The sequence below is a fragment of the Protopterus annectens genome, chromosome 12.part0 (genome assembly GCF_019279795.1).
Source record: "Protopterus annectens isolate FY-2018-M chromosome 12.part0, PAN1.0, whole genome shotgun sequence".
Classification (NCBI taxonomy): domain Eukaryota; kingdom Metazoa; phylum Chordata; order Ceratodontiformes; family Protopteridae; genus Protopterus; species Protopterus annectens.
In genome coordinates, this window is record NC_056746.1 from 627,359,259 (window position 1) to 627,384,578 (window position 25,320).

Consider the following 25,320-nt stretch of genomic DNA (forward strand, 5'->3'; position numbering starts at 1 on the left):
CAGGAACCGGATTCTTAACAACAGAAGCCTTAACACCTTTAGGCCCCTGGCTAACAGTTTCTGGGTCTGCCCTAGGACTCTTAAAAAGATACTTATGAGCTTCAGGCACCCTGAAATACCTATCCGGCTTAACAGGAGCAGGAGGCAAAGAATCAGGATTAAGGGAAGCCTCTGTAAAAACATCTTCCACTACATCCAAAACAGGAGGTATAGCCAAAGGCCTATGCTGGGGTAAAAACAAAAATTCCCTAAGCCTTTTCCTGGAATCAGAGAAGTCCTGACCTTCCCACTTAAAATGCTCCCTCATGGAATGAAGAGTTTCTGAAAAAGAAAAATCCTCAGGAGGAGAAGCAGAAGGAGTAGAATCATCCACATCAGAATCAGAATAAGGAGAGTACTCCTGCAAGTCTTCAGCCGAAGACTCTGACACATCTGAAGCCTGCTCAAAACCCCCCAGCTCAGGCTCCACCCTAGGCCTCTTATCAGGAGGGGGCATAGAACCCCTAATCAAAGAAATCAAATCTTCCGCCATTTTAAGCATATGCTTCTTGGGCACAGTACCTGAAGAGCTAGGGGTAACACCAACTGAAGCTAAACCTGGCCTGCCCTGGGAGAAGCCTTAGAAACAGAAGGGAGGGCCTAGCCACCCTTGGAAGAGGGAGTATAGTAACCTGAGAAGCCCCCTCAGCTTGACTTGCCTCCTGAGAGGCCACATCTTGCAATACTAAAGTCTCACCCTGGGAACACAAAGAAACCTCCGGTGGAGCCACCGGCTCCACCGACACCTCTAAAGAACCGGCGCCCGGTACAGACGGTTCTTCCAGCCTAGGCTTAACTGCTTTATCCTTGCGCTTCTTTGTAGAAGCGGGCGTCGGAGCATCCGACGGCATGTTATAATTGCACCGCTTCCCAAAGACTAACCTTGCACAATCCAATCTCCTCTTTATAGTGCGTTTATTAAATCTAGCACAAGAGCGACAGCCAACAACGTCGTGCTCAGGCCCTAAGCAAGGAATACACAAAGTATGATAATCTCTATGCGGTATCTGTTTCCCACAAGAAATGCAATTATTAACTTTTTCTGACATCCGGTAAATTACTGAGGCAAGAAAAAACTAAAATATTCCCCAACGGGGTACTTAGCCAACTTTGAACTCGGTCTGAAACTTCGAAATCGAAAAATCTCAGAACGCCAACCGGCACTTGCAATGCTGCTTCTGCATTGGACCATGCGGCAAAAAAGACTGAGGATATGACGTCGGTCATGCGCATTTGTACCCTGACGTCCTGATGTCAGTCAAATGCGCCTTGACCGACGTCAGCCTTATACTTTGATATTCGGGCCGACCGAGGACAGTGGACTACCCAAGTGTAAGGACTGCAGCAATGTGAGATGAAGAACATCAACAAAATACGCTGTTCGAAAATCGCCAACCAACGACTTGCGAGCTGCTTTCCACCGCACGGCAAGAAAGACTGGAGAAGATGGCGTCGGCTGAGGGCTATGTACCAAAGCGTACTGACGTCAGGCTACTAGCTTGTACAGCCGACGCCGGACCCAGACTTTGGGATTCTGGCCGACCTCGGGCTGCCTGCCGGCAGGAGCACCCTACAGTTATGACTGCAACAGTGAAACACGAAGAACATCCTCTGTGAGATAAATCTGTCTCTCCAGCAAGTTTTGTTGATGTCACATACCAGGTTAAGGTCCTTTGAGCGAGGGATCCGTGTACCATTTGACTTGTGAATGTGCAGCATTTTCATTACAGCTGGTCAGAGATAGCTGTATATGCAAGGCACAGGTCACCTCTGAGCAGTCGGTATGACAAAGAGTAAAGTGACAAATACTTCAGCCTGTCTGCATAAGACAGATCTTGAAGACAATGAATTTTATCTGTAAGGAACATTTTGTGGTCTCTCCAATTGCTGCAGGTGTTTGGAAAGGTGTTTTACTACTATTATGGAATTACTCTGGCCTTTTCCTAACAGATGATAATGCCTCAGTCTTATATTACACTTGCACCAGGAAGATACATCAACATTTTATAGAAGGGGTCGCTTGGGTGAATGCTTCATTTTAGTGGCTGCACATACTGAGAAGTGTTACTGAGTGGTCATTTAGGGAAGTGTTTCATTTGGTGATTGTGCATACCTCAACATTTTACTGAAGGTGTCACTTGGGTGAATGCATAATTTTGGTGGTTACACATACTAGAAAAAGATACTGAAGGGTCGTTTGGGGAAATGTTTCATTTTGGTGATCATGCATACCTCAACATGTTACTGTAGGGGTTACTTGGGGGAATGTTTCATTTTGGTGCATGTGTATACCTGGATATACTAATGAAGATGTTGCTTGGGGAAATAATTCACTGTGTATCAGGGAAGTGCTTCTGCATACATGGTCAGACTGCTGAGGCGAGTGCTGGGCAAAAAAGTTTGTGTTATTTTGGTGCTTGTGCATACACAACACACACAACTGATGGGGTTACTGGGAAAAAATAATTCATTAGTGTGTCACAGAAAAGCTTTCACATAAATGGAAAATCCATTTGGCCATCTGAACATATATTCTGATTTAGTCTTTCTTTCTACTGAATAATGCCTGGGTGGTATGAGCTGCTTAGTTAAATATATTTTACTGCTGATTGTTGGAATTGCTCAACCAGATATTTTGGGCAATACGTCTGCCTTTTTCACTTCTGTGACTTATAGTAACCAGAGGGATGGTTAGGCGAGAACATGAATTACTACTTTTTGGACTAATTCTTACATGGATCAACCAGATAAGTTAGACATTTCTGCTTGTAATTCTTTTTCTGATTAGACTCAGTAGTTGCCTGAATGAGATAAAGGTTATTACTTGCAGAATAATACCAGCATGGAGCTACCATACATTTTGGGCAATATTCCTGGCTTTGTCCATGACTTAGGTTCCAGTCATTTGTCTGTGTTAAACCCTCTTGTAAGATGTTTGTGTCATGGGGGAATCTATGATAGTTCCCAATTTTCTGTCCTGTGCAAGCTTGGCCACCCAAAGCCCTCTGAGAAGTGGATGGTTGCCTGAGATTTGGGATGCATGGCTAAAAGGCCTTTGTCTTCTTTAGCCTAGTAAACACCTACGAATAAGCAATCCCAGCAGGGAGCCATGACGTACCCCACTGGAGATCTGTTTCTTAGTCGAGGTATCATCAATCCTTACTTCTTGGGTCCTCTCTGTGTGCCAGCTGGAACTCCAGCGAGCTTTGTTAGAGGTTTATGGCCAATTAAGTTATTTTGTCCAGTGTACTCGAGAGGGGTATTGTCATGAATGTCTTAGTCAGGTCCTGGTAGGTGTTATGCACCATTTTCCTGTCATCCATTTCCTTGATGACCTTTTTCAAGGAAGTTCACTAGGTTTAGTAGGCAAGTTCTTCCCTTGACAAGGCCAGACTGGGTTGTATCCAGTGTCTGAAGGTTACCTCTGTCCTTAGTGATTATTTCCATGATAATTCGTTGTATAGCTTTGCATATTAGACTAGTCAGACGTATTGGTCTGTAATTTCCAGGGTCATTCCCTTATACCTTCTTAACATCTTAGCACGCTAAATTTGAAAAGGGATTTATAGAATAGATCCTGCAATATCATTAGTTACGTACAATGTCACAAAAGGGCTAGGGCTGGTAAAAATTTTTAGATACCAGAAGAGGACTAGTAATATTTTTTCGATATCAGACTACTTTAGTAAAATGTCTTTTATCCATTGTAAATATTATGGTAAACTGCATAAGATAAACTGCTAGGCTGAGTTGGTTGCAATCACTGCCTAGGTTATTTTATGTACTGTCCTTGTTTTGAATGTGTTCGGATCTGCTTTACAGTGCACATCAATTTGAACTGAGATGTATCTTATAGCACCACTGACATTGGTTTCCTATTCTTGTCTGGCTACTGGTTTGTGTACCTACACCTAAAGCCCTGAGCAGCTTGCCAGTAACCAGTGGTAGTAACACCCTTTACAAGGATGGTATGCCTTGTAAATAAGTGTCATTACTGGTACTCTAATTCCTGCATGAAATTCCTAACAGATGGTAATGACTCAGTCTTATATTACACCTGTGTGTACCCGGAATATAATGAATGTCCACTCAACAGGTAATGTGCAGCAATTATGTACCTGCACATCAGGGGTTTGCTTCAGTGAATATCTCATTTTGGTGTTAGTACATACTACGGCTTTTTATGGTCAGCAACCCCTGGTGTAGGTGTTCAACACTTTTTAGAAATGCTCATGGCTTTTCATGCAAAAGTTAGGTCTGATCTTGGGTTGCTCTCTGATTCTTGACACTGCTCACCCGGATATTTTGGACAATAGTTCTGCCTTAGAGGAAATGGTTAGGTGAGATAACATAAATTAATACTTTTAAATGGATCAGCCAGATATGTTTGACAGTTTTGCTTGTTTTAGTGTATTTCTGATTATACTCAGTAGTTGCCTGAGTGAGATAAATGTAATTATTTGCTGACTACTACCAGCATGGAGCTACCCTATATTTTGGTCATTTTTATTGGGTTTGTCAATCATGTGTGGAATTTTGGTGGGAGGAAGGGCTCATATCTAAGTGATAATAGTCTTTTACTGAATTACTCAGGTCTTGTCCTTACTGATGATAATGACTCTGTGTTACACAGCAGCTGCACAAGGTAATATAATGAATGCCTATTCAACAGGTTCTGTGGAGCAATTAGCACCTGTCTCCGAGCATGCATAACTTTGCAGTAATGAAATGCAGGTCATTAGCACATTACCAATGACTGCAGCTACAATATATCACTGGCTCATTACCACTTGTCAGGCAAAACTGTCAGCAGGTGCCAGAGTTATTCACATAAGTACAAGTCATTAGCACATTGATGAATGGACAAGTCAAATTTGGCTTCTTATCCACTTGGAGTCATTGCAAGCCACCCCCCCCCCAACTTTCTTTCTGTCATTTGAACAATGTCAAGAAATGTAACAAATGTGGGTGTATGTGGAAGAATATATTTTACATTGCTTACTTTTTGTCGAGTTATTGATTATAGTTGAGTTCTTATTTTTCTTTTTTTACTTATAAGGCAATGACTATACCCTACATCGAATGTGGTCTTTATTTATTTGAGACTATCCTGCAATGTTGTGGTAAATTATTTCCTGTGCATTTTGAACTGCGAAGTAATTTTGTCGAGTTACCAATTATAGTCTTGTTCTTATTTTACATTTAAACCTTTCAGCTGTTAGAGTACTAAAGGGTCGTATGGGGACTGTTTTCCATATGTTTGGCTGTTCCTCACAAAATGGACTGAAGTTGCTAATTAACAGACATTTCTGTTTTACATTTCATATTCCTTAGAGAAATGCATAGTAACAGAAATCCTGTTCTACCAATTTTTTAAGTGCATGACAGCGTTATTTATAGTCTGGCCCTATTTATTTTATGCTTTGTCCAGATGTCTTGCTCTATGAGGCTGAAGTTTGTGTGTTTGTCTGAAAGTTAAATGCTATTTATATATATATATATATATATATATATATATATATATATATATATATATATATATATATATATACATATACACATACACATATATATATATATATATATATATACACACACACACACACACACACACATATATATATATATATATATATATATATATATATTTATATATCTCATATGTGACCATATATGTGTGTGCATATGGCATACAGATGCAAATATCCATTCACTACGGTTTCAAATCACAGCAATTTTTGAACACCTACAGTCTTGGTGGCCATGTTGTCATTTTGTGTGGTCTGATATAATTCCTCGACAGATATGGAAAACCGCAAACAGTCAACAGTCAGTTCACAAGGCCAGACATTTACAGAATGGGTTCATGCATGGCTTGATGCACAGTGCTGGTGGATCTACAATCTACCATGATAGCATCACTGCGAAAGATGTTCACCTGTTCAGAAGAGATGGCGTTCACCTAACTGAGGAAGGCATTGCATTGTTCTTGACTGACCTCCACAATGGCATGAGGAGAGTTATGCAGGATTGGAAATATGCAGCTTGTGAGAAGAATGTAAAACACCCCATGACCAAGTAGGACCAGTATAGTAGGTAAAACTCTTTTATGAAATGTGTTGTGTAAAATATACTTTTCTGAGTTTGGCAAATAACTGTGGTAAGGAGCTGGTGAAGATGCTGAGAAAGAACAACTGTTTCAGGAGAGTGCTAGCACGTACAATCTAATATGTCAGTAACCATCCTGCAGTACTTCTTTTTTATTCTGCTTTTATCAGGCATGTGTAGAGTTTAGATGGCAGGAAGGGCTTAGTAATATTCATATTCATATTTTGATAAATAACTTTGCAAAGGAGCATGTCAGTGTGCCGAGTAATACCTCATTTGGAAGACAGTTTTGATAGTTCCAACATGGTAAAAGAATTGTGCCTGTATGTTGTACACATGTGCAGATATCAAAGTTTGTTTTGGACTTAGGTTATGGAAATTATGATTTTTTTTCACATTTTGGTAAATAACTTTGCAAGGAAGCATGTCAGTGTGCCAAGTAATACCTCATTTTGAAGACAGTGTTACGGCTTACAACATGGTAAAAGAACTGTGTCTGTGCACTGTACACATGTACAGATATCACAGCTTGTTTAGTCTTGTACGATTATGAAAATTATACATTTACAATACTTCTCATTATTATGGCCATATCTTTGCAAGAAAGCATGGTGGTCACACAAGTGATCTATCATTTTGAAGCTGACATTCAGATGCACAACTTCTACACTGATATGTAGGCTCTGTCTGTTACATGTGATGAGATATTATGCTTTGTTTATTTATCAATTATGAGAAATATTATATTAATCGTATTTCTATGAATATCTCCATAAAGGAGCATCACACAGCAATGGTTAATTTTATTTATTTATTTTACTTTGTTAACTGGGAAAGTCCATTGGGCCAAGGTAGCCCATTTTCAATGGAGGCCCAAGGAGAAAAGCTCCAGACAGAAAGACAATATACAATATACAATGTATTAGTACAGCATATGAAAAAGTACAGTTTTGTACCTACCATAAATGTAGATGTTCGAGTGCTAATACAGCTGCAGTCATAACAGATGGGTTCTCCTGCCATCAGGCGGGTCCTCGGTCGGCCGAATTCCAAAGTCTAGGTCCGGCGTCCATTGCCATCGCTTCTTCCCTGACGTCAGTGCAACAGGGGTATAAAGGAACCAGCCGACTCCATTTTCTTCAGTTTTTCTTGCCCCAGATGTCAGGTGCCCCCAGAAGGAAGGTAATAATAAATTTGTGTGATAATGCAGTGCTATATAATCAAAATACAGTAGTTGCAAGCAAATACATCATAAATGAAAACCCCAATCAGGTTGTACGAGGATGTGTTAGCCTATAGGCCTGTCCCAAGAGGGGAAGGAGGGAGGGAAACCTGGACTGCAGCTGTATTAGCACTCGAACATCTACATTTATGGTAGGTACAAAACTGTACTATGTTCATCGTGCATACAGCTGCAGTCATAACAGATGGGTAGAATCCCAAAGCTAAGAAAGGGGTGGTAGGCACTAGTTGGAACTAGGAGGAGCCAAAATGCCCTGCAAGACTGCAGTGGCAAAGCCTGCTCTAGATTTGGAGTATAATGGTAGGTTGTAGTGCTTGGAGAAGGTATGCACAGAACTCCAAGTGGCTGCTTCCAAAATATCCTTGGTAGGAACTCCTCTGAGGAAGGCTGCAGAGGTGGCTGTGGCCCTGGTGGAATGAGTTCTAATGCCTGTAGGAACAGTTTTGCCATGAAAGGAATAGCAAAAGCGTATGCAGTGGGCTATCCATTTTGAGATTGTCTGTTTGGAAATTGGCTTCCCTTGAGCTCCTACCCCATAGGCCACAAAGAGCTGTTCTGATTTTCTGAAAGGCTTTGTTCTGTCCAAATAATAACGCAGCTGTCTGTGGATGTCCAAGGAATGTAGTAATCTCTCCCCTTTGTTTTGAGGATTAGGATAAAATGTAGGTAAATGTATGGCCTGATTTAAAGCTACCCTGGATACCACTTTAGGCATAAAGGACGGGTTGGTTCGTAAGGAAACTCTGTCCTGATGGAAGATGATAAAGGCTGGACAGCCATGAGAGCCTGTAGTTCTGAAACTCTACGAGCTGAGGTGATAGCCAGAAGGAAAGCTGTTTTCCAGGACAAATATTGCAAATCTGATGAGGCAGCTGGCTCAAAAAGAGGCAAGGTCAATTTTTCCAGAATGAAATTAAGATCCCAAGCAGGTATTGGTTGTTTCCTTGGAGGCCTTAAATTCTTAGCCCCTCTGAGGAACTGTCTTAAGAGAGGATGAGAGAATAAAGGTGGATCAGTGTTGTATTCTGCAGAAATGGCTGAGGCATGTATTTTGATGGAGGAGAAAGAAAGTCCACTGCTTAGCAGTTCAACCAAATATTGTAGTATTTGAGGTAAATTCAGTTTTCCAGGATCCTGCCCCTTTTTCTCATTCCAGACACAAAAACGTTTCCATTTTGCGGAGTAAGCTTTTCTAGTTGATGGCCTTCTGGCCTCCAAAATGACATCCTGCACCTCCTTGGAGAGTAGGGCCTGTTGAGATGCTAAGGAATCTTCCATGCAGCTAGACTGAGTGTTTTTAGCTGGCTGTGAAGAGTTTTGAAACTGTGCTGAGTCAGAAGAAGAGGCATTAGAGGCAGGGTCCATGGTGGGGAATGAGTCAGGCTCCTCAGGAGTGGGTACCAGTGTTGCCTTTGCCAGTCCGGAGCAATGAGAATCATCTTTGGTCTGTCTGCTTTGGTCTTTAATAGAACTTTGGACAGCAGAGGAAGAGGAGGGAAGGCATAAACTGTCATTGATGTCCAACTGAAAGAAAGAGCGTCCACTCTCCAGGCCTTTGGATGGAAGATCCTTGAGCAGAATTTTGTCAATTGATGATTCTTGTGGGAGGCAAAGAGATCTATGTCTGGCCTTCCCCATTCTTGGATTAGTTCTGTAAAACTTTTGGATGCAATTTCCATTCGTGTGGATCTGTCATATTCCTGCATAGGCTGTCTGCCAGCGTGTTTTCCTTGCCTGGCAAGTACTGTGCTTGTAGTTCCATTTATAAGTCCATGGCCATGTTCCAAAGTGACATGGCCAGTCTGCATAGGGGGTAAGAATGTGTTCCTCCCTGTTTGTTTATGTACCACATAACTGTGGTGTTGTCCGTTCTTATCAATAATTGACCTGGTTATAGAAGGTCCTTGAAAGCTATAATGGCATTTATTACTGCTAGCATTTCTTTTTGATTGATGTGAAGGTGCTTTTCTTTTTGGGACCATTTGCCCTGAATGCACTGATCTGTCATGTGCGGCCCCCAGGCGTAGTCCGAGGCGTCTGTTGTGATGACTTGATTTGCTTGAGGCTTGCTGAATGGAAGACCTGTGTTTGTTTGACATGCTTGAGCCTACCACAGAAATTCCTTTTGCAGACATGGAATTAGTGGTATTATTGTTTCCAAACTGTGGCTGTGTTGAGACCATATGTTTTTCAGGTACCATTGTAGTTTCCTCATATGCAGCTTTGCACATGGGATTAGCAAGATGCAAGATGCCATGAATCCCAGAGCCTGCAGGATTTTCCTTGCAGTCAGCCTGGTGCAATTTGCTAGTGTTCTGAAGTATTGTATTAGTTGCCCCTGCTTCTCTGGCGTGAGGTAGGCCATCTGGGTGTTTGTGTCCAAATTGGCACCCAGGAAAATTATCTTCCGAGAGGGCATTAGCCTTGATTTCTTTTTGTTGACAGTGTATCCCAGAGATTTCAATAACATTATTACATAAGCCAGATGTTTCAGAAGAATGTGCTTGCTGTCCGCTTGGATCAGGCAGTCATCCAAATACGGGTATATTTGTATCCCTTGAAGTCTGCAGTAGGCAATTACTGATCCCAGGCATTTCGTGAATACTCTGGGCGCAGTAGATAAGCCAAAGGGCAATGCAGAGAATTGATAATGGGTTGAACCTGCAAGAAATCTGAGGTACCTTCTGCAATTTTGTCTGATTGGGACATGCAGGTATGCCTCCTTGAGGTCCAATGTTACCAGCCAAGACTCCTTGCCCAGCATGGGAAGAAGTTACTGTAGAGTTAGCATCTTGAATTTTGGTATGAGTAGAAATGTGTTTAGGATGGATAGATCCAAAATAGGTCTCCAATCTTTTCCCTTCCTTGGCACCAGAAATAGCCTGGAATAAAAACCTTGACCTTGTTCGTGCGTAGGTACCTCTTGAATAGCTTTCATGTTTATGAGATCTGTGATTTGCTTTTGTGCCTCTGCCCTTTGATTGTGTGACAGGTTTGGCATGCCTCTCATTTTTGGAAGGGTGTGAAAATGAAATTTGTAGCCTCTGTTTATAATGTCAAGGATCCATTTGTCCTTTGTGACAACATGCCAATTTTTTGAAAATAATGCCAGCTTTCCTCCTAAGGGGGCTGCCATTTGAAACCTGGTTGGCATGCAAAGGGGAAAGTCATTGGGTTTGCTTTCTGAAAGATTGTGAGTTGTCCTCACCACCTCTTTGTGTAGGGGCTTGCCATTGTCTGCCTCTATACAATCCTTGGGATTGTCCTCTGCCCCTCGGGCGCCTGTATCTGCCTCTTTGGGGTCTGTCTGTGGCAGGAAAGGACCAGTTTTTGGAAGGCCAATTTCTACTAAAACGTGGGGGTTGAACATGTAGAAATTCTTTCACAGTTTGCATTGATTTAGCCTTTTCCTCCATTTTCCTTAATACCTCCTCAGCATTAGCACCAAATAGTACATCCTTTTGAAGTGGGGCGTCTAGTAACTTAGCTTTGACACGATCAGGCAAGGCTTGTTCCTTGAGCCAGGCATGCCTACATATGACTGATCCTGTAACAGCAGCTCTACATGAGGCCTGTAGAGCATCAAAACCACATTGTAAGGTATGCTTACCCACTTGTTCTGCACTATGCATCAAATCCTGCAACTCCTTCAAGTCTGGTTGTTCAGGTTGTGACATTTTACTCTTCAATTGTGATAACAGAAACTGTTGGTATTTTAGCATATGAAACTGACAGTTTAAGGCCCTCATGGATAAGGCTAACAGAGGTATATACCTTTTTTCCCCACCTTTCTAAGGATCTGGAATCTCTCTCGGAGGGCAATGGATTTTTGGCAATGGAGGCCTTAACTCCCTTGGGGCCCTGTGAGATGGTTTCTGGGTCAGCAGCATGTTTTTTGTAAAGAAATTGGTGCGAGTCAGGAACCCTGTAGTACCTGTCAGGCTTAACTGGAGCTGGGGGTAGAGAATCCGGGTTAAGGCAGGCCTCCGAGTAAACATCATCTAGGATGTCCAAGACAGGAGGTATAGCCAGAGGCCTATGCTGTGGTAACAAGAGAAATTCCCTGAGCCTTTTCTTAGAATCTGAATAATCCTGGCCTTCCCAGTGGAAGTGTTCCCTTAAGGTATGCAAAGTTTCCCCAAATGAGTAATCCTCAGGGGGGGATACAGAAGGGATGGACTCCTCCGCATCAGAGTCTTCAAAAGGGGAGTAAGAATGTTCCTGATCATCACAGTGCTCTGAAATAATGGAGCCCTGATCAGAGGAGGGGGAATCTTCCTCCACTCTGGGCCTTTTGTCTGGTGGGGGCTGAGAACCTCTGATTAGAATAATTAAATCCTCAGCCATTTTAAGCATCTGTTTCTTAGGCATGGGGCCTGTAGATGGGCCCTGTGTAGCTGGTCTCTTAGGGTGCAAGGATGCTTTAGACTTTGTGAAAGCCTTGATGGAGAAAGAAGAGGAATGTCTGAAGACACCTTGAGTGGAGGTGGACCTGTCCACATTCTGAGTTTCAACGCCAAGAGTGGCTTCGGTATCTGTAGTCGGGGTGTGGGCCGAGGAGCCTGCGACCTCGGGCACAGGAGACACCGTCAAAGAAGTGTCGCCGGTAATCAGGGGCTACGTAGGCGCCTCACTGAGAACCGGACCATGTGTAGTCGGCTTTGGCGTGGTGTCGGTAGAGGCCGCGGACCTCGTGTGTCGGTCCTTGTCTTTGCGTTTTTTAGACAAAACTGGAGTCGGAGTATCTGACAACATAGTACAGTTAAATGCTTTCCCAAAATAATGCTGGGCGAACTCCGCCCGACGCTTAATAGTGCGTATGTTGAATGTAGCACAAAAGTGACAGACCGAGACGTCGTGGTCTGGGCCTAAACAAGGTATACAGAGGGAATGGAAATCCTTATGCGGTATTTGCTTCCCACAAGAAATACAATTATTAACTTTGTCTGACATCGGTCTGAGGCAAGAAAAGTTTCCCCAACGGGGTATTTAGCTTTTAAGAAGACTTTGGTTTCCAAATTTCGTAATTTTAGGAGCTGGCCGACCGGCACTTGTGAACTGCTTCTGCTTCGGGCACGGCACGGCAAGAAAGACTGAAGAAAATGGCGTCGGCTGGTTCTTTTATACCCCTGTTGCACTGACGTCAGGGAAGAAGCGACGGCAACCGACGCCGGACCTAGACTTTGGAATTCGGCCGACCGAGGACCCGCCTGACGGCAGGAGAACCCATCTGTTATGACTGCATATCTTGAAATACATGAGCTGAGTCAATCTCTTATAAGATATTAGCAAAAACAATAAATTTATGTTCATTTAATACACTACATGTATTTAGGCAAAGGAATTTTAGAGAGATGAATTGAAGCAGTGGCAGAGATTAGAGTAGAATAGAATAGGGATAGGTATCAGGAATCAGGTAGGATGGGTACAGGAGCACTCCCAGAGGGAGTAGAGTTGAGAGTGGAGTAGGGTTTTAAAGGATGGCGGGTTAGGGGTAGTTCTAATGTAAGGGGGAAGAGAAGAGAGTTCCATAATCTGGCAAGGGAGAATGATAGTAGAAGTTGCCCTGGTGCGTTTAAAGGCCTGTAAAGTTCTAAGAGGTTCTGATTTGTGGATCTCAGTGTTCTATGTGACTGGTAAAGTTTTAGGGAAGAGGACAGTGATGGACAGTTAGAAGGTTTGAAAATTAGCTTGTGTGCTGTAGTTAGTTGAATGAAATTTAGGTAACTTGGGAGTTCCAACCAATTTAGAGCATGTAGGGAGTTGCAATGGTGAGAAGAAGATTTGGATTTTGTGGCAAACTTTTAAATTTTGTTATAACATGAGGAATGTTTAGATTTTAGGAATGATTGGAGGTTAGAGAGTAGCGGAGCTCCATACAAAAGGGAGGGTAGGAGGTAGATGGTAGAGAGGAGTTGTCTAGAAGAGAGAAAGGTAGTGCGCCTGTGTCGATAAACCATACCAAGTTTTTGATGAGTCGTTTTAATACTGGTTTGTAGGTGGATATCAAATTTTAGCTAGTCATCGATAAGAACGCCCACAAGTTTTGTATGGGGAACTATTTCAATAGTTGTTTTGTTTAGGCTAAGTATAGAGAAGGATGCTTTGTCAGCAGCAGTATGTCTAGAATGGGTAAAGATCATTAATTTAGATTTGGAGGCATTTAGGGCTAGGTGATTGTCAAGCATCCAGGACTCAGTGGAGGAGAAGGCTTCTTGCGTAAGGTTTATTAGTAAAGGAAGAGTTTTGGCTGAGCAGATGATAGTGGAGTAGTCTGCGTATTGCACCAGTTTAGCATTGGGCATCTTTTGGTGGAAATCATTGATGAAAATGTTAAATAGTAAATGACCCAAAACAGAGCCTTGGGGTACACTTGTTGGGATGTGAAGGAAAGAGGAAGTGCAGTAGTTCCATTTTACAGCGTGTTCCCTGGCTGAGAGATAGCTGGAGAACCATTTGATAGACGAAGAGGAGAGATTAAGATGGGAGAGTTTAGAAAGTAGAAGCACATGAGAGACAGTGTCGAAAGCTTTAAATAAGTCGAGGAGGAGCGTAGAAACTATGTTCCCAGAGTCACGAGCAAAGTTAATGATTTCGAGGAAGGAAAGAAGGGCAGTAGTGGTGCTATGTCCTGGTATAAACCCGTGTTGGGTAGGAGTTAGGAGTTGGTTGTCCAATAGGTTGGGTAATAGTTGGAGGTGAATACATTTTTCGAGTATCTTAGAGATAGGGGATAGGATAGCAATAGGGCAAAAGTTGGAGATTGAACAGTTTGTATCTCCTTTACGGAGGGGGATGATGAAGGCTTTTTTCCAGAGGTATGGTACATAGGACACCTGAATGGAGTGATTGATTAGGATGCTGATTGGAAGGGCTATGCCATTAGCAGCTAGTTGGAGAAATTTGGATGGAATGTTATCTGGGGCATTAGAGCAAGGTTTTAACTTTTGTAGGAGCTTTTTTATAGTGTGGGTAGGAATGGATTTGAGAGTAAAAGGAGAGGACATAGGGATCATGGATGTTAAGTTTTTGTTATCAGTTAAGTGGGGGGGTGTTGTTAGGAAAAGAAGAGGTGAGTTTGCCTATGGAGTCAATCAAAAAGGAGTTAAATTGGGTAGCTAGTTGGAGGTCTGGTGTGTCTAGGTCAGAGCAAGGGTTCTCTTTTTTGCCTGGGGATAATATTGATGAAATACTATTCCAAAATTTTCTGGGGTTGGTTTTATGATTATTTCGAAGTTTAAGGTAGTAGGATTTGCGGTCAGTGGCTATTTGTTTTTTTACTTGACTTCGCAGTTGCTTGTATTCAGCAAGAGAGTTGGGAGTTTTGCATTTGTGGTAGTACCTCCAGATTTTATCTCGGTGATGCATAAGTAGTTTTGTGTCTTTAGTTAGCCACGGGGCTGTTTTGGATCCGAGTCTTTTGGTTCTACTGGGGGTGAAGTGGTTAAGTATATCAGTGAAAATTCTATTGAAATGTGAGACTGCGGCATCTAAAGGGAGGGACTTTAGAGGGTTCCAGTCCATCTGTTTTAAGGTGAGAAAATTAGAGGGTTGAAATTTTGCATGTTGCGGGTGGTAATGTGTCTGTGTTGAAAGAGGATGGTGGAGGGGGAATGGCATATATAGGCAGGGAGATGGTCACTAAGGGAGTCTGCGAGACTGCCACTATCAGAAACTCAGTTTGGGTGGGAGACTAGTAGCCAGTCAAGGATGCTACCTGTGGTGTAATCTTTATTTGGTCTAGTAGGGGTTTAGATTAGCTGTGTGAATTGATATAAGGCTGATGCTTTGAGAAGAGGTTAATGAGTCAATGGAAGACCAGTTTATGTTGACATCGCCTAGGATTATAGTCTCACTATTTATGTTGGAAGTGAACCAGGCAAGAATATCTTCCAGTATAGGGGTATTGTTAACAGGAGGAATGTACAGGGAGGCAATGCATAAAGTTTTACTGTTATTTACTTTGAGAAGGGCGAGGGTTAGCTCGGCAGTGTCAAATGAGGTTATGGGCTTAGTATAGGGTGTTAATGTTAAGGAGGAGGAGAAGAGTAAGGCTACTCCTCCACCTTTCTTTTGAGGTTTGTCACTTCTTATAAGTTTACAGTTAGGGGGCATAATTTCGGTATCTTTTATGTGTGGTTTTAGCCAGGTTTTGTGACAGAGACAATATCAAGTTTGTTAGGAGAGATCCAGGTGTGAAAGGAAGGTATTTTACTACAAAGGCTCCTGGCATTAAGTGTGGCAAGGAGAAGAGATTTGAGGTGCAGGGGAGAGCTATGTGAATGTGGTTTAGAGGTGGAGTTATATGAAGGCCCTGGGTTAGGGTGTATGTCTCCAGAACGGAGGAAGAGGGTGATAAATTTTGAGTAGAGTATGGATAGGTATCTATTTTCTAAAGGGTCATAGGTGTAGATATTGGAACCTAATGAGGTGAGTTTGGTGGGTATGGGAAGTGGTTTACTAGGGGTAAGGAAGAGCTTCCATTGAAATAAAGGGAGGGAGGTGCTGAAACTTTGGGAGACTAGTAAGGTAGAGTAAGCAGAAGAGGATTAGGCTTAGAAATAAGGGTATTAAGAGCATAGGCAGATTTTGTTTGTATGGTGAGAGACAGAGTATGAGTTAAGTGAGAAGGATGTGTAGGACGAGATATGGTTAATAAGTTTGAGAGGAGAGGATTAGAATGAAATGTGTGAGGGTGTATTCACAGGGATATAGAAGGGTGGAAGGCAGTTGTAGTACGGAGTGGATAAGGAGTAAGTGGGGGACAATATTTGGAGGGTGTGGCTACTGGCAATCCTGATGGGGTGTGTGTACTAATTACCTAGTAGGGATAAGGTAAAGTCAGTTATTCAGTAATTATTGAGGCAAGCTACACCATCCGTCGCCGTCTAATCCAACTCAAACACCCACTGGAAAAATACAATGTCCGCTGATCTCACAAAGTACAAACAGTTGAAAAAACAGAGAATGTCAAACACCCCATTTGTTAGAACATTAATTAGGCCAGACCTAGATACAAAAATGTCCTAGGTAGTAAGCTCACACAGGAATAAAGCTGACATTCAGACTAGCAAATTAAATACAAATTGTATGGGTCTACATGGTACATTGACCAAGATATTGTGCTTTGCTTTTTCAAAAAGGTAAAAAATATGCACAATATCAACATTCCTTGCCAAATATTTAATAATGACTTTGATGTGCACTATCAATATTTACACTGTTGGAAAGGTCAGTGTCTGCTGAACAACTTTCGCGTTTACATTTTTAGTCTAGCTTTTATAGTCAAAGAGTTATGAACATTTGTTTTCTGTATGGTATTAGAAATGGATTTTCTGAAAATGAGCTCAGGCTGCACTGTTGTTCCTATGGTGGAAGTAAGCAGGCAGCATTTTCTGAGCTGCTCTGGAGTGAATGACTTAAAACAGTGACATATAATCAAAAAAAAAATTGCAAGCCTCCAGGAAGAGATGGCATTCCTGTGGAAGGTTTGGAAGTTAGGACAGAATAAAACGATAAAGGTCTAGAAGGGTTTACTTAACAATATTTTAAAAATAGGGACAGAAGCAGCATATTGGAATAAGGCTGCTTTAGCTGTATTACACAAAGTGTGTAAAGACCCTTCTGACTCAACTTCACACAGAACAATTTCAATTTTAAGCCATGATTAAGTGTTTATGTCTATACTGGCTAAGATAATGACAAAGACATAGCCAAAACTGACAGACATGAATCAATGTGGTTTTAAGGAGGGGAGGCAAACATCTGATAACATAAATATAACAATGAAGATCCAGAAGCCAGATTATAAGAAAATATCACTATTGTTGGTGGGTTTTTATGCAGAGAAGGCATGCAAAATAGTCAGCTGGGATTTTATGACTTTGGTAATGGCAACATTTATCTTTCCTAAGAATAATAGGGATAATTAGGAGTATATATGAAGAGTCAAAAACAACTTAACTCAACTCTTCAGGATGCTTTTCTCCCCACAATACGATTCCAGGATTGTGCAGGTACCTGAACCCTGCCTGTACTTTATACAACTTTTCATTAACTTGTCTTGGAATTAAAGGAAGTAAAAACTACAAAAAAAACTAGCCAAGCTAGAGTTTTCACTCTGTGATGCTTTAATCCTCTTGTAATAGAGGCCAGTAGGATATATATAAATGACTCTTAAAGGGCATCAGGTGTTTCAGTTATATGGCTTCTGAATGTCCATGACTTTTAGTTTTTACTTTTTAAGTCTTTATGGACAGATTCAGACCAATAAATCCAAACTCCACTAGCTGTGGACATGGGGTCTATATTATATCACCGAATGGCATTTCATCGGAAATGTCATTCACTGATGCCCCCACACCCCCTAATAATTATATATACCAACTCCGGGATCGCACTACAGTGGGGAAGGGCAATGTTCCTAGTCCCTACCGTAATGCAATCTCATTCAGAATGGTTAGATGAACGACAGTTTTGATTAAATCCCATTCAAAATGCCATTCGATGATGTGATCATTCAATGTTATAATAGGAACCCGTGGACATGTACTTTTCGGCTTTCTTATGACCTTATTATAAACATTAAAGTGTCTGCAAAATATACAACTAATAACTAAACCAAATATCCCAACTAATAACTAAACCAAAGAAGTTGACAAAAAACGATTAATAAAAACTGCAAGAAATAAATTGTGGACATCAGCTGGATTTAAAAACCCTGTGTTTCTAGAGTACAGCCAAACAGTCCACTTACACTCTGCTGACGAGGTCATGAGAAGGTTGAAACATAAATGTCCACAGCTAGACCATACTGGCCTGCATTTGTCCATAAAGACTTAAAAATGAAAAACTAAAAAAAGTTATGGACATTCAGAAGCCATATAGCTGAAACACTTGATGTGATTAAGGGGTCATTTACATATATCCCACTGGCCTCTATTACAAGAGATTTAAGGTACCACACAGAGAAAACTCTAGTAAAAACTACAAGAAAAACCTTGTTAAACTAATCGGTTTGTCTGTGTAACCTTTTTACTTTTCATAACTAAAGGAAGGGAAAGACCACCACTTTTCTAAGCTTAACATCTCTCATAATTTGAAGAGGAATTTTTTTCTATACCTACATGACATACCACAAACACAGAGAAATTTGTAGTCAGGTACTGCTGACAAATCAGTCCTGCTGATGTCAGAAACTGAGGCTGTGGTACAAAAAAGATGTGTGAAAATGTTTTCCATTGTCTATTGCAGGGAGGAAAAGAACTTATATAATTCACAGAGCAATTAGATCAGTCAATGGTTCAAAGGCAGGTGCCACCTCTTTTGAGAATTTTAAATATGCAGCATCACAGTATTGAAACGCTAAGCTTTAAACTTTAAATATTTGTTCTTTATACTTCTTTACATGTTAAGATGACTTGAATGCAGTATCAAAGATGTAAGTCAGAAAATATTTATTATTTCTTGCATAGCTCTCAACCTATCATGGACAAATCTCAACAGAATCTGGGACAATTCCACAAATAATCAGGGACAATTTTGAAATATTAGTACTAGTAACTTGGGACATTCACAGAACAAGAGAATGTGAATTAATATACAGTTTCTGAAATAAAAAAAGTCTATAACTCTAATTATTGTCATTATTTATTAAGTATAGGTCAGCACCTTTTGTCCAAAAGAACCAGTTTTAGGAGGGATTAAGAGGAACATAGCTAAACTTTGAGTCAAAATCAGGAACTGTTGAGAGTTATGATCTTGTAAAGTATCAACACTATTACCAAAGTGGGGTGAGGGGAATGAATTCATCTTGGACTACAAAAAGATTCTTCTAACAAAGGCCTGCAATTTAGATACTTTTTCAGTTGCAGGTGTATACCTCTTTAGTATACTGTAAAACAAGCCCAGAGACACACCCAAATGAAGGTATATAAGATGACAGTGATTGACACTAATCTCATTATATGTCAGTGGCGTGGGAATATACCACTACTTCCTTATGTCTAACATGAATCATAAAGCAGACTTGGAATGAATTATGAGAAAGAGAAAGGCTTGAAGAAAAATGAGATCACGTTGGTATGCCAAGCCCCACTGACAGCCATTTTGCAGAAAACATATTAAAATTCTGTAAGTATTAGTCAGTGTGGCAGGGTGAAAAAACTGATTTTTTTTAGTTCTAAGGTGGAGTTTTCCTTTTTTTGCTACATTAAGATGTGTTTGAACAGAAGAACCCGGCAAGGATGTCTTTTTTCCCCTTTGGTATTTGCTTTATACTTATTGCCTAAAAAAAATAAGGGATTCACAAACTCAAGGATATAACTGGCATGGTAATCAAGAAAAGTTAGCTTTATTTGCAGATGATGTTATTTTGCACTTGATAAATCCAGAAAAGGATATTTCAATGCTGTGGAACAATTTGTGACAATTTCTTTTTTTTTTTTTTTTTTTTTTTTCAGGATTAAAAAATAAATGAAGATAAAACAAAGGCTATAACCGTAAGTAATGTACCCCACAGGAATTGGTCCAGCAATAGCCATACATATGGAGACATAAGAAGAAAAAATATTACGGCAGACGGATTAAAAAGGATTCTATCATGGCAGCTAAGGATAAGCAGGAAGAGACTAAATGATAATAGAAAACAAACAGCATGGAAACTCTTGATTATGGTTTATTTATATATATATATATATATATATATATATATATATATATATATATACACACACACACACACACACACACATATTTTATCTATTATGAGCGGACAAGTGATCTGCTGTGGCAACCCCTAACCAAAAAGCCGAAAGAAGATTTTATATATATATATATATATATATATATATATATATATATACACACATACACACACACACACACACACACACACATACACACATCCACTACAGAATTTCAAAATTCCACAATCCCAACGTCCTAAATACCAACGCTCAGAACCTCGAGACTGTTAAATCTCGAAACCTGTAAATGGAGATCATCATACAGTGCGGAACGAGAACATTACCATTGTCTTGACTGTACTGCGATCTTGGAGTAAGTAAATTTAAGTTGCAGGGGGTGCGTTTTTTTGTGTTCTTTTGTTTTTTTTTTTTTTTTAATTTCAAGATTCTGAGCATCGTTATTTAGAACATCGGTATTGTGGAACTTTGAAATTCTATAGTGGACCCATATATACACACACACACACACACTGATATTTTTATCAAACATGGGAGGTGTTACGGACCATACTTAAAGATTTGAAGAAATTTATTTGGGAGAGAAGGGTGGAAGAGTTAAGTTGGATAAGATGTTTCTCCCCACAGAACAAGACAGTTAAGGATTACCCCATTTGAACAGACACTTTACAGCTAAGCAGCTGAAATGTATATGCATAACACAAGCAGAAGGTTACAAATCAAAAAGGGAAAGGCATGAATACGAAATGGGAGGGGAGTCAAGAAATAAGCAGATAGTGGGATTTTCGATGCAGGCCTTTAAGAAGAACAGCAGCAATCATACAGAAAATTATATTATGAAATGTCAAACTATTCTAAGAATTAAGCCAACACAGGAATGGCAAAAGTAGATTTTACCAATAGGTTGACTGCAAGCAGGGGTATAGAAAATAGGCAAGAAGGGGCTGGAATTTACAAATGAAAATTAGCAAACAAACCAATGTACTGGGAGCAAATAACTATGAAGTGAAAGATAATAGAGTGGGATGAGGACAAGTACAAGTTTTGACTGCAAAAATGATACCAGAGCATCAGAAAAGAAAAAAAGACGCGCGAGTGCTAAGTGAAAGGCCACTTCTGGTTAAGTGTTTAGTTGAATCTAGAACACAAGCTGCTATTAAAAAAAGACCATTCATAAGGCATATTAAATATTGCTTAATAAGTATCTGAATCAATCAGAAAAATAGAAGACTGAGAAAAGACTGAAAATGCAATTTACAACATATCAGTGGGAGGACATCTGTACAGCTCCCAAGTATGGAACAGAGTCCAGAAGGTTTAGGATTTTTGTATGGCAGTGTTTGCATAGGTATTTATATACCACAAGTAGACTTCAGAGAATTTTTCCTTTGGTAGACAGCAAATGCTGGAGGAGTGATGGGAAAGAGAGGGGTAACTAGGAAAATGTTTCTTGGGAGTGCAACGAGTTGGCAAATTTTAAAAATTCCCTATACTGCACTCTATCATAAATGTTAGGGGAGCAAATGGCCACAACTAAGAAAATTATTCTTTTGGGCTGGGGCACAGGATCTGAAGAACCTAGACATGCTATGGCCCTACTAAGTTTAATGCTATTGGCTGCCAAACAGGCAATCACTAGAAAATGGATATCAAAAACTAATCCAACTATAACTGAAGTACTGAAAAATGTAATGGAGATAAAAGTGCTGGAAATATGATCTCTAAAAAAGGAATGGAGCAAATAGAATTTGAAGGAACAATACATGCAGAATAAAGTTCAGGGAGAGAGCGAGGTTTAAGGGAAAGCAGGAACTGAGAAACTTACATACTGCTAGAGATACAGACAATTGTTTAAATAACTTGAGTATGTATAATGCATAAGGATAATGAAAAATGTTTACAAAGGAAGTAATTGCATAGGTATTTGTATACCCCAAGTAACCCTTACAGAATGTTTCTTCAGGTGGACATCAAATGATGCAGGTGTGATGGGAAAAGAGAAAAGTAACTGGGAACATGTTTTGGGGAATGTAAAGAAAACTGGCTGATTCACAGAGTACTGTAACTAATAGATTATTTTGAGCTGTGATATAAGATCTGAATTTTCTAGATATAAGCAATACCTTACTATACTTGAATTGCCTAGTAAGGTCTGGCTAAGTTTAATGCTACTGGACACCCAAAACAGCAATTACTAGAATATTGAAATCAAAATCTAAAGCAACTGTAAATAAAGTATTGAATATTGCAAAGGAGATAAAAAAATTGCAGATGGGATCTTTAGAAATGGGAAGGAGCAAACTACATAGAAAAATGAAATTTTATGGTAACAATATATGTGGAATAATGTTCAGAATGAAGACTGAGGTCTAAGGGAAAGCTGGAATTCAGCAATTTATATAATTTGGAACAAATGATAATTGTTAAAAAGGAGAACATATGTATGCATGAAGTTAATAAAAATGCTGAAAAATGTTTTTTTTTTCTATAGCAATATGTGTTATGTCATTGCTCAATGTGTGAAATTAATAAAGGTCTTGAAAAATGTTTTGGAGAGGCTGAAGGGAGTGACCAGTCTCATCAATCTACACAAGACCCCCTTGAGACATGCATTCTTTAAGCTCTTACCAATTTTGGATATGCATTCATTATTCATTTATTTTTCTATTGGGCGGACACGGTTGTGCAGCGGTTAGCATTGCCGCCTCACAGCAAGAGGTTCTCCGGTTCAATCCTCGGCTGGGGTGCCTTCTGTGCGGAGTCTGCATGTCCTCCCTGTGGTCGCATGGGTTTCCCTCCGGGTGCTCCGGTTTCCTCCCACATCCCAAAGACATGCTGTAGATGGTTTGGACACTCTAAATTGGCCCTAGGTGTGAGTGCGTGCATGTGTGTGCCTTCTGTGGAAGGTTGGGCGCCGGGGCTGGCAACTCGACACCATAAAACTCCACTGCCAATCATGATCGGACAGGTGATCTGCTGTGGCGACCTCTAACTGGGAAAAACCGAAAGAAGAAGATTCATTTATTTTTCTATAAATGAAAATGTCAGAACACAAAGTTCTATCAAAAACAATTAGATAAAACTAATATGTAACAAAATTAATTCAAGTAATTTTCAAAAAATACCAAAAAGAAATTTTGACTCAATCTAAACAGCAGAAGACACACTTAGTCACTGAACAACAAATTCATATAAATCTTCACCTTTGAATATGTGTATATGCTACATTTAACTCTGCCTCTTCTTACATGTACTTAAAGACGCAATAAAGCCTTATATAAACTTATTACTATGCTAATTGTTAATTTCCAGAATGGCACATAATGTCTTGTCTCACCATACTTGAGATTGTCACTATTGGTTAAAAAAATTATAAAAACACAGCACTACAAAGAAAATAAAGGTGCTTGCAAGCAGGCTTTCTTTCACACATTTTCTGCATTTTAGTACACCATCTCACCTCTTCTAAATCATCCAGTTCTTCAAGGCGAGTTCTCACTTTTTCAGACACCGCAGAGCCAGGACTTGTAGCTTTTCCTATATAAATGAAATTATTTAGACGTCATAACAGCTTCCACATATTTAAAACTGATTTTGACCACCTAGGCATGTTTTGTATTTTGGTAATTAAAAGTTACCAGTAACCTATTCTAAGCTCACAGAAGGAATTTACTTTCTCTCTCTTCCAACAGACATCTCAATATGCTTTACAACTGGAAACACAGTTTAACAGTGAAGGTGATAAGCTGTGATTGAGTGGCTTTGGTTTTAGTGTTTCAGCTCAGCCTCTAAGAACATAGCATAAGGCTAACAAGTCACAATGACTGAAGCTGGGATTTTCATGAACCCCTAGCACAAGCAATATAGAAAAACCTTTTCAACTCCACAAATGAACATGAGCTTTCAGATATCACTGACATAGCTAAACTAATGATACGTAAACCCATGCAAAGTGACAGGTGAAGGTATGCATTTCATAGATGCAAAGTACAGCTGTGCAAGATCTTAGCATAATAGTAGATTTCCTACTTCTTACTGTTGCAGTAGTCTTTACTTTTGGGATATCCTGCCGAGGACAATCAAATATCGAGCCAGCCTACTAAAGCCTTTACATCTTCCAAGCATTGTACAACAGACTCGTGCCTCATGTGCAAGCTGTAAGGTACAGATGTGACGTACAAGTGCCTAATCATCACAACTGAACTGCCTCAGAGGAAAACAATAACATGTACATCCAGGAAGGAAGAAAAAGAACAAAGAAAGAAAGACCCCTCTGAGAGGAGAAAGACAAAAGAAAGTAACAGGGGGGAAGAGAGAGGGACAGAATACTGCAACAGAGAAATAGGACATCTACTGTTTCGGTAAGTCTTATACAACTGTACTATGTCCCTTCCTTATCATTGTTGCATTATTCGTTACTCTTGGGAGACTACTGCAAAGTATGGGAGGAGGAGGAAGCCATAGAAGAATCCTCCAAAAACCCATGAAAGATGGTCCTGCCAAAACCACCTTGACCTTAGAAATGACATCCAACTTGTAATGTTTGTTGAACGTGTGATTTTACCACCATGAAGCAGCTTCCAAGACGGATCTAGTATCCAGACCCCTGAAAAATGAACTGGAAGAGGCCACTGCCCTGACACAATGAGCATAAACAGATAAGGAAAGCTGCTTGCCATAAAAAGAACAGCAAAAAGAAATGGTCTTACATATCTAGGAGATGGTCTGCTCAGATATGGTTTGTCTTGTCCAACGAATATCTGTCTAAGTAAATACAAAGTGTAAAGAACCCTCTCACTCTGATTCTGTGGAGAAGGGAAAAAGAAGGAACTTGAATGGACTGATTCAAGGACAAATCATTAACCACCATGGGCATGAAAAATGGATTTGTACTAAGAAACACCTTGACCCTGTGGAAAAAAAACCAGAAAAAGGTAGAACCACCTTAAGTGCTTGAAATTCAGAGACCTTCTTGGCAGAAATAAGAGCCACCAACAATACAGCCTTCTAAGTACAATGTTGTACGGAGAAGAAGAAACTGTGAGCATAGAAGGGGACTGGGTCAATTATTCAAGAATAAAATTAAGGTCACAAGGAGGAGGAATATGCTTTCTTGGAAACCGAATATGAAGGACACCTTTCAAAAATTGTTTGACTTCAAAACTAGAAGTCCACGGTGAATTCAGAAATAGACAAGTGGAAATGGCTGACAACTGAACAGATTAA

General features: G+C 40.2%; 1 protein-coding gene across 1 annotated transcript in view; it reads right to left on the reverse strand.

Annotated features, from left to right (window-relative positions):
• The window catches only part of VPS35L (VPS35 endosomal protein sorting factor like), a gene marked incomplete in the record, with an annotated part of 3,288,436 nt that overhangs the window by 2,933,206 nt on the left and 329,910 nt on the right, over positions 1–25,320 (reverse strand). Inside the window, 1 exon segment of the mRNA XM_044089753.1 lies at positions 23,555–23,631. Coding sequence (XP_043945688.1) covers positions 23,555–23,631 — 77 coding nt within the window.